The sequence below is a fragment of the Sceloporus undulatus genome, chromosome 5 (assembly GCF_019175285.1).
Source record: "Sceloporus undulatus isolate JIND9_A2432 ecotype Alabama chromosome 5, SceUnd_v1.1, whole genome shotgun sequence".
NCBI classification, from domain to species: domain Eukaryota; kingdom Metazoa; phylum Chordata; class Lepidosauria; order Squamata; family Phrynosomatidae; genus Sceloporus; species Sceloporus undulatus.
The window spans coordinates 3,508,966-3,521,164 of NC_056526.1; the positions used below are offsets into that span (position 1 = coordinate 3,508,966).

The following is a 12,199-nucleotide window of genomic DNA, read 5'->3' on the forward strand; positions in this document are numbered from 1 at the left end:
TATTATTATTATTATTATTATTATTATTATTATTATTATTATTATTATTATTATTATTATTATTAGAAATCTCTGCCAGGGAGCTCTAGTGCTTCTCCTGACTACAGACCCCAGGATTCTGTAGGATGCAGCCATAGCAATTAATGGTGGGATCAAGGTGCTATCATTGCATAGTGTGAAAGAAACCTGGTTCTAGTATGAATTCATTCTCCCTCTCTTTCTCTCTCTCATGCGCACGCGCGCGCGCACACACACATATCCTTCACAATGGCCGAACTTTATTCACCTCTGTCATGCCTCTCATTACTCCTTTCTGCAGTGGAGCACCCCCAAATGCTGTAGCATTTTTCTCAAGGAGACTTTCTCCACCTCTTAATTGTTTAACTTGCCTTATTTTTGCCTTTTCCAGTTCTACAGTGTCCCAAATTTGTTTTGGTTATAAATGTCATTAGAGGACCTTCAGCTTGCTAGTCAAAGCTCTGGGCTGTTCCATTGTTTAGGTAGTAAATGTGGCTTCCAGTAATTAGTGCTGGAGAAAGAGCTGCACATTTGAGGAATCGTAGCAGGAATGGCTCCCTGCTAGTACAAGTCCCTTGTAAATCCCTCTCTGTTGATAAGAGTTTTCCCTGAAAGAGATGTGTAGGATTAGTTCTCGCTATGGGCAGCTTGCTCTGTCTGGTTTGGGACTTTGAACTACAGTGGGAGCTCCCATGGCTGAGGGTTCCTAAAAAAGTAACCATTCCCAGCTAATAGAATACTATTGTGGTTTCTCAAGAAGCCTAGATTAAAGCCCTTCTTCCTGAATATTAGCTAAAGGAAATTACTATCTATAGACCAGATGTGGGGAAGAGTGGCCCCTGCTCCCCACTTCTTAATTACCAGGAAACCCTTGAATTCGCCCATATTTTAGAAAGATGGGCCTGTTTTCAAGATATTTTTCAAGTCGGATAGCTCAAAATATCAACAAGTGACCCCCAAATGCATCGGTCTATCTTATCTACCCCTTTAGAGGGGCATTCATTCCCATTCCTGATGTATATTTGTTGGTGTGTTGTTGTTCCCACCTTGATCCATGGGGAGAGGCGGGTAAGAAATAATAATAATAATAATAATAATAATAATAATAATAATAATAATAGTGTTCCTAAACCCTCCAGTAAACCAAAAAAGGTGAAAATGGGCAAAAATAGCAGCTGGAAATGATACAACATGCATCTGTGTAGCTTTCAGAAGGTGTTGTGGGGTGAATATTGACCCTGCCCCTTACATAGATGTCCACCTCTGCTATAGAGAAATATTCCACCATGGGATTTCTGACTTGCAGTCAGGCATCATACAGCCCAGACTCAGGATAATGAACTCAAGGGGAACTCGATCACAGGGACCATGTTGGAAGGAGGTCTTCTGTAGCAGGGTGAGGTAGTGCCTTATGCTATCCTCTGCTTGGTTGTAAAAATTTAAAGAAATCATTATCTTGCAATTCTTTCTTACATTGCTGCAAATATAATAGCATGATGGCGGGGAGGGGGGAATCTCAGCTGCCTTGTCTTACTTTCTGCCTGGGTGCTGCAGAAATGGTTAAAAGTTTCAAGTAAGTTTAAGCAGCTAGGAAAAGCTAGGCTTGGCCCTTGCAAAAGTGGGCCAGAAGAAACTGGGGCAGAATTGCATTCTTGTCCCTTGGGCCTTCTGTCTACTTTGGTGGGAAATGGGAGTCGCCTACTCTCTCTGCACTGCTAACCTATTTTACTCATCTGCTAAAAATAGACCACAATGTAGGGCACAGTTGCCAAGATGCCAAGAAGGGAGCATTCACTAGGAGGAAACACATCCATGTGTGGATCAGCAGGGATCCACCAGGAAACTTCCCTTTTTGTGTGGGTCCCTTCTGTGGCTGTTGCACTAAAAAACATGGGGAAGAATTCCCTAGCACAGCATATCACGGCAGGTGTGAAGGGGGCATTCTCAAAGGGCATCCCTTGGAGAGGGTGCGAGACACCCAGAGGCAAAGAATGTATAACAGGAGCACCGGAGAAACCAGAAACAGACAACAGAAAAACATTCAAAGGGAGCAAAGCCTGCAAAAGAAGGTAATATGGCCCTTGGCATGGCTGCATAATAAGAGCTTGGAGAAATTAATTCCTTGTACAGTGATTGTTGATAGCCATGTTGGCTGGGAATTTAATTCAGAAAAGTAACTTTTCAAAGTTTTTCCATCCTCTTGTTGGTTTCTTGTTTTCTACTGACTGCCTCTCCTACTCTTCAGTCCATATTTGACAGTTTCCAACCTCTCTTTCACTCCTAATTCGTTTCAACCCACAGGACTTGATTAAGTAACATTAGAAATACCTACAGTGCATGTAAGAAATTAGAAGAAACATCATGCGTGCATACAGGATCATTGCTTCATGTGCTATAATTGTGTAACATGTACAGAGTGGGGAAAATCCACTTACATGTTACTGACAGTCTATATGTATCTCACAGATTCCAAGAATGAAGAATCTTCCTATGTGAGAATTTTGCCACTCACAAACTGGTCTGTACATTGAAAGCTCACTTGGCAAAGACTGTGCTGTGCTGTGTTCTGTATAAGCAGCTAGCGCACATCATGGACGTTAAGCCATTCTTTGTCAATAGCAATAACAGAAGTTGTTGACAGAGGAATTCTTTTTCAGAAACCTAAAACCCATGCCACCTTTTCCCCATCATTCATATATACAGAATTTCTGAAGATTAACCTGCAGCTGGAAGATCAATATGCAAAGGGATCCTATAGCACTTTTGAAACTAACTGAAAGAAAGAAGCTGGCAGCATGAAATTTCATAGACTTCAGTCTACTTCCTCAGATGAATGGAGTGGAAGGTCTGTCCTTAAGATCTGTCCCTTGGCCCTCCACTCCATGCCTCTGAGGGAGTAGACTCAAGTCTAAGAAAGCTCATACTACCAGCTCCTTTCTTTCAGTTAGTCTCAAAAGTGCTATAGGATCCCTTTGCATATTGATCTTCCAGACTAACATGGCTATATCTTTGAATTTTATCTTATGCTGTTGGTGTTATTCTTCCTAGCCTTAAAAGGACAACTGACATGATGTTTGGAGGAAAGCAAGTCGTTGTCTGCGGCTATGGAGAGGTAAGGCTTCAGATATCTGCCATTCTGAACATGGCATCCATGCCTCATCTTTGTGCGACAGATTCATTACTAGTACTGTCTTAGGAATGATTTTGCTCCTCCAAGACTTTCCTCCGGGTATCTAAGTCCATCTCTAGAGTTGCAGGTAAGGGTCTGGAGGACTATTCATGTCATAAACCTCAGCACAATTGTGTGGACTATAGACATACAAACCATTGAGTGCTGATGCTGCATTGATCTACCCCACCCCAGCCCCTGACTCTCCAGCTATTTGAATTTCTCATCACTGTCAAGAGAAGCCTTGCATTCTGCATTGTCTTTCTGTGAGAGTTAGGGGCACAGGTTGGTTTTTTAGAAACCTCTTCTTGTACCATCCCATGTTCTTGGTGTACTGCTAGAGCACTAAATGATGCACACAGTTACTGTTAAAACTGCTTTCTTCTCTCCATCTTTTTTGTGATCCCTTCACATTGGTGGAGTGCCTTCCTAGTTCTACATCTTAGAGTATGACTAGAATATGCAGAGAATTGTTCTAAGCACTTGCCCCAGAGAATGTATTACTTCTGCATTTCCTCCCCTTTTTTGCCTAGCTGTTCAACCCCTGAGTTCTCCAAGTCTGTTTTTCCCCTCACATTATTATCTTCTCCTGCAGGTTGGTAAGGGGTGCTGTGCTGCGTTGAAAGCCATGGGTTCTATCGTGTACGTGACAGAGATAGACCCCATTTGTGCCCTTCAAGCCTGGTAAGAACTGAAGCCATAAGGGAGAGAAGGTAGTCTTTGGTCACTTGGTGGTATGGGGCTGATAGTGGTTTTGACTTCCAACCGTACAGTGCCAGTAAACTCCACCGGTCTGTCCTAAGTCAGTCAAAGGTCCCCACCCAGAAGACAATTTGGTGTTTGGGAGGGGCAGAATTGAGAGAGACCCCTGCTGTTTGGTATCCCACTGAAGCAGAGATGTCATAGAGCTGCTTAGAAAGCTAGTTGAAGTTTTTGGTTTACAAAGTAGTTGCTGAACTCAGTAATAATAGCAAGCCTTTTATAGAGTTCACATTGCTAACTTAGGTCATTGTCTAATACCATTTTTTGTACATATAGAAGTTGACTGAAGTAGGTGGGGGTGACACTGTGCCTAAGACTGCTTGGAATGGACTGCCCCTTCCTCATCTCCATGCTCATCACCTTGAGTCCCATGATAGAAAAAAAGGGGGTAGTTTAAATGTACTGTATACAGTAACGTCAGTGTGGCTTTGTCAGTCAACTGGAAGCTTAGGTGGGCAATACAAGAGCGTCTGGTGGGGCATACTATTATTATTATTATTATTAGTAGTAGTAGTAGTAGTTTATTCATTTGTATCCCACCTTTCTCCCAATAATGGGACTCAAAGCTGCTAACAACAACAGTCTTTATGTTAAAACGTATCAGTGAGTGAGACGTAATCATGAAGGTTATTTGACTATCGGTGGACCCTATCTAAAAGACCATATCTCCCTATACAAGACAGCCCAAGCACTAAGATCAGCAGGTGAGGGCTTTCTCTCAGCTTACCTTCGCAGGTGCAGTTGATAAGGACTTGGGAGAGATCTTTCTCCATGGCTTCATGGTAGACCTTAAAAACAGAACCACACAGGATTAAAAGACTAGACCTAGTCAGTTTGTAAAAGCCTGATGCCATTAAAATGTTTTTGACTTACTGATAGAAGGAGAGCACAGATAAGGCCATCCTGGAGGGAGTTCCAAAGTCTAGGAGCAGCCACCAAGAAGGCCCTCTCCTTTGTTCTCCCAAATGAGCCTGAGAAGGTGCTGGGACAGAGAAAGCAATCTCTCCAGATGATCTTAGAGCTCTTATAGGGGGTGTGTGTTATTTGTGTGTTCCCGCACTGATGAAAATGCACCAGTGCAGCTAGTACATAGAGAAGGTTCATCCATATTGTGTCAGCACAGAGGCTTCTAGTGGAAAGCTGGAGACTTTCTCTACCTGCACATTTTAGGAAGCTTTGCTCAGGGAGACAAAACTGTATTTGCAGTGAGCAGACTGGGAATTAAAATCTCAAACTGACCCTGTTCCTTTGAACACTCAGGGTCTGGCTCAGTTCTCTTGGTTCTCTGTCACCAGCTGCTAAAAGACACTGCTTTGGGTTGTCATTCCCAGTGGGTTGGGTTAAAGTTTCTGTTTCTGTTAGTCTTTAGATTTGAGAGATCTGTCTGCTTCTTTCACAGCATGGATGGCTTCCGGCTTGTGAAACTGAATGAAGTCATTCGGCAAGTCGACATTGTTATCACCTGTACAGGTACATCTGGTACACTACATTGTTATTTACATGTAAAAATTATAACATGATAGGAAATTTGTATTCTGGTTGTTTTGGGACATGTAGACTGGGCCTATCCCTTATTGTATTACATACTCCCATTTTGCTTTACAGGAAACAAAAATGTAGTGACCAGAGAACATCTTGACAGAATGAAGAACAGTTGTATTGTTTGTAACATGGGACATTCCAACACTGAAATTGATGTGGTAAGCATGAGGCCTTCCTTTTTTCAATATCTGGTGAAGGAGGTTTAGAAAGAGCCTCACCAGCCTTCCATGCAGTACATTTTCAAGGATGTGGAAAGGTCACAGTTGTTTCACTCGTAGAGAATGGTCCCAAACTGAGAACAGTGTCGGAGCTGTTCTTCTCTGGGAATTAGATCTCTGGAAAACCTAGACATTTGTGTCATCCTTCTAAAAGATAATATATGATATCTGAAAGAAACACTACAACCAGAATCCTGTTGGTGTTTTATCCATACAAAAGTTCCTCTACAGAATAACGATAGCACTAACATTTCTGACCGGGGAAGCGTGTCCCTGTTGGTGCTCTTGGACATCTCAGCGGCTTTCGATACCATAGACCATGGTATCCTTCTGGGACGCCTGGCTGAGGTGGGGATCGGGGGCACTGTGCTCCAGTGGTTCCGGTCCTACCTCTCTGGGAGGTCCCAGATGGTGCAGCTGGGGGACGTGTGCTCCGACGAGAGGCCCCTTAAAACCGGGGTCCCTCAAGGAGCCATTCTGTCTCCCATGCTATTTAACATTTACATGAAACCGCTGGGAGAGATCATCCGGAGACATGGGGCGCGGGGTTATCAGTACGCTGATGACACCCAGATTATTTTCTCTATGTCTCCGACTGATGCAGTGACCGGGGATGGCGTCTCTCCTCTCGAGGCCTGTCTGGGGTCAGTAATGGACTGGATGAGGAAAAAACCGACTCAAGCTGAATCCAGAGAAAACGGAGGTACTAGTGATAGGTTCCCCCGGTCCAGGAATGGCTGTGGTTCCACCTGTCCTAAACGGGGTCACGCTCCCTGCGAAGGACTCTGTGCGCAGTCTGGGAGTGCTTCTTGATTCGTCGCTTCATCTGACTGCTCAGGTGAATGCGACGGTCAAGAGCACCTGTTACCAGCTTCGGCTGATTCGCCAGCTGCGCCCATATCTGGACCGGAGGGACCTAGAAACTGTGGTACATGCTCTGGTAACTTCGAGATTGGACTTCTGCAATGCACTCTACATGGGGCAACCCTTATACCAAACTCGGAAGCTTCAAGTGGTACAGAATATGGCAGCCCGGCTGGTCACTGGTGCGTCCAGGACCAGCCATATAACACCTGTACTTAAAGATCTTCACTGGCTGCCTGTTCGCTTCCGAGCTCAATATAAGGTGTTGGTTATCACCTATAAAGCCCTAAATGGCTTGGGCCCAGGATTCCTAAAGGACCGCCTCTCCCCATACAATCCGCCTCGCACCCTCAGAACGTCTGGGCAGCAATTGCTGAAGGTGCCTGGGGCCAAGCATGCTTCTACGTCTAGAAGGGCTTTTTCTATAGCTGCCCCAGCCCTTTGGAACACGCTGCCCACTGAGCTCCGCTCATCTACCACCCTGGCCCAATTTAGGAAGGATCTTAAGACCTTCCTATTTAAGCAGGCATTCCCCGATTAAGATCCTGTGGGCCTCCCCTCCTCTTCCGTGGCCATGAGGACGGACGACGGGGCTTTTATTCCTGCTTTTATTTTTATTGTATGGTTGCTTGTTGTTGATTGTTTTTAACTGTATTTGTGTGCATTCGTTGCACTTTTGTTAGCCGCCCTGATCTTTCTGGAAGGGCGGGATAAAAATAAAGATTTTATTATTATTATTATTTTATTATTATTTATTATACTGCTTTATAGTGCTGAATACTCTCTTAAGTGGTTTACAGAGTGTTAGCCAAATGTCCCCAACAAACTGGGTACTCATTTTCCGACATATGAAAGAATGGAAGGCTGAGTCATCCTGGAGTCCTCATGTTCAACTTGTGCTCTACTTGGACTCCAAGATCCCTTTCACATGTAGTCTCATTCAGCCAGGTGCCCCCATCCTATATCTGTGCATTTTATTTTTCTGTCCTAAGTGCAGTACCTTACATTTCTCCGTGCTGAATTTCATTTTGTTAGCTTTGGCCCATCAGATGCATCTGGAATCCACAAAAGCTTAAGCTAGAAATTTATTTTTCTCAGTCTTAAAGGTGTTATAGGATTTCCTTGTATGTTTTGTTTCTTTGTTCACTGCATTTTTACTCCCTGCTTCACCCAAGGATCTCAGAGTCAAAGTTTTCCCTCTTCCCCATTTAATCTTTGGAACAGTTCTGTGAGATGTTTGAGGCTGAGATTGAAAATTTGAACCTAGATCTCCAGGTTCTGGACTGTTATTTACCACTATGGTAAACTGGGGCCTATTTATACTGCACAATTAGAGCACAATAATTGGCAACATCCTGTAGAATTCTGTAGCTTGTAGTTTGGTAAGAATTGGAAATGTCCTTCCCTAAATTGCAAATCCCAGGATTCATAGGATGTTGCTATGGTAATTGACGTGGAATATATCTCTCTATTTCTGTCATAAAGAGCACACATGGACCTTTAAGTGAGCATAATGCAGATCTGAGCAGAAGTGGATAGTTCAAAAAGCAATCTAGCATCTTTGTATAAAATTGTCTTTGAGCTGAGGTTTATCTTTTGCATAGCAGCATCTCATCCATACATTGGCACAAGCAGACAAGAAGACTTGTGTAGCTGTCTCTCCACCCAGTCCTTCCAAAACAGCACAGTAAGGAAGGCTCAAATGCTGTAGGCCCTGTTTCAGAGGAAGGAGCTGTGAAAGCCACCTCTGAGGATTCCTTGTCTAAGAAAACCCTATGAAATTCTTGGTTTGCCATAAATCAACAGGCAGCTTGAATGCACATAAACAGACAGGGAAAGCTGACATTGATCCTTACTGGTATCTAAAAGCAAGAGGCTAAAACATATCAGTCAGAAAGAAAGAAAGAAAGAAAGCATTTACTTTGTTCAGATAACTGCTGGCATGTCATTTTGTGTTCAGCTGCTAAGCAACCCCTGCAGCAAATAGTCCAAACTCTTTTGCCCTTGAGAGGTTCCATCAGCTCAGACTGTCCCCAAATGTCAGTGTCAGAGGTGAGTAACTTGAGCCCTCAAGTGAGCTTCTTCTACCAGGCTTCTAGTGTTATCATTGTCCTTTGTGGAGCTAGGATACAACAAGGTGTGCCTCTGGTTTAGGCAATAGGGTGACAGCTGCAGCATTTCCCTGCCTCAGGTGTCTCCGTGACATTTCATTGTCCCACCACACTCAGCTCACAGAGGCTGCTTGTGTGTATTTTTAGGTGCCATGTTCTTCTCTGTTGGTGTTCCCACCCATCCTCAGTGCCAAGTATTGTTAATGCAGGCAAGCCCTTGCTTGTGAATAGGGCCTGGCCCAAACCTAGGGGTGAGAAATGGGTGGCCTGTGAAACACGCATGGCATTTGTGTGCCCCGCAGGGGCCCTCACTGTCAGGAAAACATCTGGAAGGAATTGCCTCTATATCCCCACAACATTGTATAATGGCCATGGGGGATTTTATGGGGGGGAGGCTGTATGGGGGGCATGGGAGACATTTTTTTAAACAAGAAGTAGACTCGAAGTTGACTTCCAGGTCACTTCTTATTGTAAAAAAAAAAAAAAGCCCACTCATGGGCCTAAAACAGCCTGGAAGACCCCCAACATGGCAAGCTTGACCCTGTGTCTCCAAAAGGACATTGAGAGACAAAGGCCCGTTACACATGGGCACCCTAGGACGGACTCAGTCCGTGCTAGGGTTAGAAAGGGGCATCTCTTCCAGACACCCCTAACCCTACCATGGACTGAGTCCGTAACAAATGGCGGCAGCCATTCCACACGGACGCTGGCATCTTGACTTAGCGGACCCTCTGCGTCCGCACGCCGTGTCCCGGAAGTGGCGCCGCGAGTGTGCGACTAGCGCCTCACAGCGTCTCTTCCGGGGCCCAGGAAGGAGCGCGATTTTCATGCTCCTTCTCTGCAGCGTCTGGGAACCACGCCGTTTGGCTGGTGCGGTTCCCAGATGCTGCAACCGGCGGCAGCGGCAGACCGCCGCTTCTCAGCGGTCTGTAACGGGCCAAAATTAATTTTTTTTTTGCAGGGGATGCAGCCCTCTGAGGTCTTCTGGAAGGTCAATGCTAACCCCAGACATTTGCCCTGCTGTGACCTAACTGAACGGGCTCTTTCTGCCAGACTGCAGAGGACTTGGTGGCATCTCACCAGCCTGCTTTCCCCATTTCCCACTTGTGAGTGTCAGAGTAGACTGCCAGGAGCAGTTTTCCTGGGTTGATTTCTTTACTACCAGCTTCCTAAAAGTCAATTTTATTTGTGTAGTGCTTTTGTGCAGTTACTGCACAACCCACAATGACAGATCATCATATCAATTGAGTTAATTTTAAAAAATGAAACCAAAAGGCAGCAAAACCATGCCAGAGCAATTTCAGGAACATTCAGATGCTAATATTTCATGATAAGAGCACCAGGACCAGCAGCACTTAAGTCACAGATCATTTACTCATCAGTGTTTTTGTTCTTCAGTTGGAGAAGTAGTAATGGGGGTGAGGAGAATAGTCAAGACAGAAGGTAATAAAATTCATGTGCAGTTTGGAGAAAATGGATGGGGGCCGGGAGAAGTTGGAAAGTGGATAGGGAGAAGTCTGTTATAATACTAAAACTCAGTGGGGTCATCCAATGGAATTAATGGGTTGAGGAGTAAGGACAAATAAAGCTCTTCGCATGACACAAAATGCCTTTTCCAAAGAGGCCCCAAGATCAAGGGTAGGTAATTCTAGAAGGCTAACTTCCCCTGAAAATCTTGGAGAGCCAAACCACTGCCACACCTCCAGTTTTTTGGGCTTCAAATATCATCTTGGGACTATGGGGTCATTTCTGCTATGTTTTTACTTCCTCTAAGCTGATTTAGGACCAAGAGAAAGACTCTCCCACCCAACAAGAAGTGATTAGGAAGTTACTTTCGTTCACCTTCTCTTTTAAAGGGACCTAAAATGGTGTAGGGGGCTAAAACCAGAACATCATCCCACATCCCCAAGGGGGCATTTGGAGGCCAAAAACTAGTGGTTTGAAAAAAAAAAGGACCCTGGGAGGCACATGTGACCTTCAGACCATGTTTTGCCCACCCCTACCTTAGCTGATGGGAGGGGAGACACATCATGGAGGTACAGAGGAGGGGTGTCCACTGTCAGACAAGAACTCCTCCATGCCCAGCCTGTTGGGCTCCCAGAAGCATCTCTGGCCTGGCCAGTGTGACAGTGAGGACAATGAACTACGTCAGCCTTCCCCAGCCTCGTGCATTTTAGATGTGTTGATTACCAATCCCAGAAGTGTAGCCATTGATTTAGTGGCTGAGGTTGATGGGAGTTGCAGTCCAGGTTATCTGTAGGATTCTGGGGTTGGGGAAGTTTTGAGCTAGCATAATTCCACAATGTCTCTCTCTAGACATCTGAAACCTCACTCAGCCCTCAAAAAAGTGCTTCATTGCTTTAAAAAAGTATGTATCTCATTGGTTGCTATACTGCAGAGTTGAAAGGCCCCTTGCTGTTTTTTAAAAGTCCTTCAAACCTCTTGTCTTTCAGGCTAGCTTGCGCACACCAGAGCTGACGTGGGAGAGGGTGAGGTCTCAGGTCGACCATGTCATTTGGCCAGATGGGAAGAGGATAGTGCTCCTGGCAGAGGTAAGGGGGCAGCAGGGGAGCCTGGTGTTAGGAGGAGGGCTTCCAGATAGGATGGTACCTACACAGGTAAGTGAGTACCAGCAGCTGCCTTCTCTGGTTTGGAGTCAGAAGGTGGCCATCTGATTATGTCAGCTGTCTGGGGGAAGGCCTAGCATACAACTAGAAACCCCCTGGGATGCTTCCTTTGTGGCTGAACTGAAGATGGCAGTGGCAGAGTCCACCTCTGTTTGGGCTTGCGTTTGTTGTTTCTGCCTCATGATGTGCGGAGGAATCAGGTGCTGGTGGCCTTTTGCAAGTCAGAGTAATCTGCCAGTGGGGACGGCAGTGCTAAATGCAGACATACCTTTGCCTTTCAGGGACGCCTGCTGAACCTGAGCTGCTCCACGGTTCCAACTTTTGTGCTGTCCATCACTGCAACCACCCAGGTGTGTGGGTTAGTGGGGGGAAAGAAAATGTTCAAGAAACAAAGCATTGCCTTTCTGGGTTAGATCACAGATCTTTTGATTTTAGCAGTTGTAATAATGGAGAAATTGTGGATTTGCCAGAGCTCTGCCAGAGAAAGTGAAATATCTCACAAACCTACAAATTCCAGAATTCCATATCATTGAGTCATGGCAGTTAAAGCAGTGTCAAACTGCATTATTTTTGCAATGCAGATGAAATCCAAGTCGATGTGGAATTTACTGCAAAGCTCCTCCAGTGTGCAGTTCCTAAGTTTTGGATAGCGTATGAAAGGAACTTCTTGATTAATTCTTTATGCTTCTGTCTCTTCCTCCTCAGTTTTTATTTCCTAAACTACAAGGCTCCATATGCATCATGCTTTCTTCATTTGGAAGGTTTTGTACATACAGTGTGCCTGCGTTACATGCGGATGCACTATACGCGGCTTTCAGCATACGCTGAAAGTGGTGAGGGAACCACACAGGGCGCAAGGGGTGGTGCGTCCCATTTAGATAATAATAA

At 44.9% G+C, this 12,199-nt stretch overlaps 1 protein-coding gene across 2 annotated transcripts in view; it reads left to right on the forward strand.

Annotated features, from left to right (window-relative positions):
* AHCYL2 (adenosylhomocysteinase like 2) overlaps window positions 1–12,199 on the forward strand; it is a 62,343-nt gene that overhangs the window by 43,056 nt on the left and 7,088 nt on the right. For both annotated transcript variants that reach the window (XM_042467625.1, XM_042467624.1), the window contains exons 9-14: window positions 3,067–3,130; window positions 3,783–3,871; window positions 5,349–5,419; window positions 5,555–5,649; window positions 11,138–11,236; window positions 11,593–11,661. In XM_042467625.1, coding sequence (XP_042323559.1) covers window positions 3,067–3,130; window positions 3,783–3,871; window positions 5,349–5,419; window positions 5,555–5,649; window positions 11,138–11,236; window positions 11,593–11,661 — 487 coding nt within the window. The remainder of the gene's footprint in view (window positions 1–3,066; window positions 3,131–3,782; window positions 3,872–5,348; window positions 5,420–5,554; window positions 5,650–11,137; window positions 11,237–11,592; window positions 11,662–12,199) is intronic.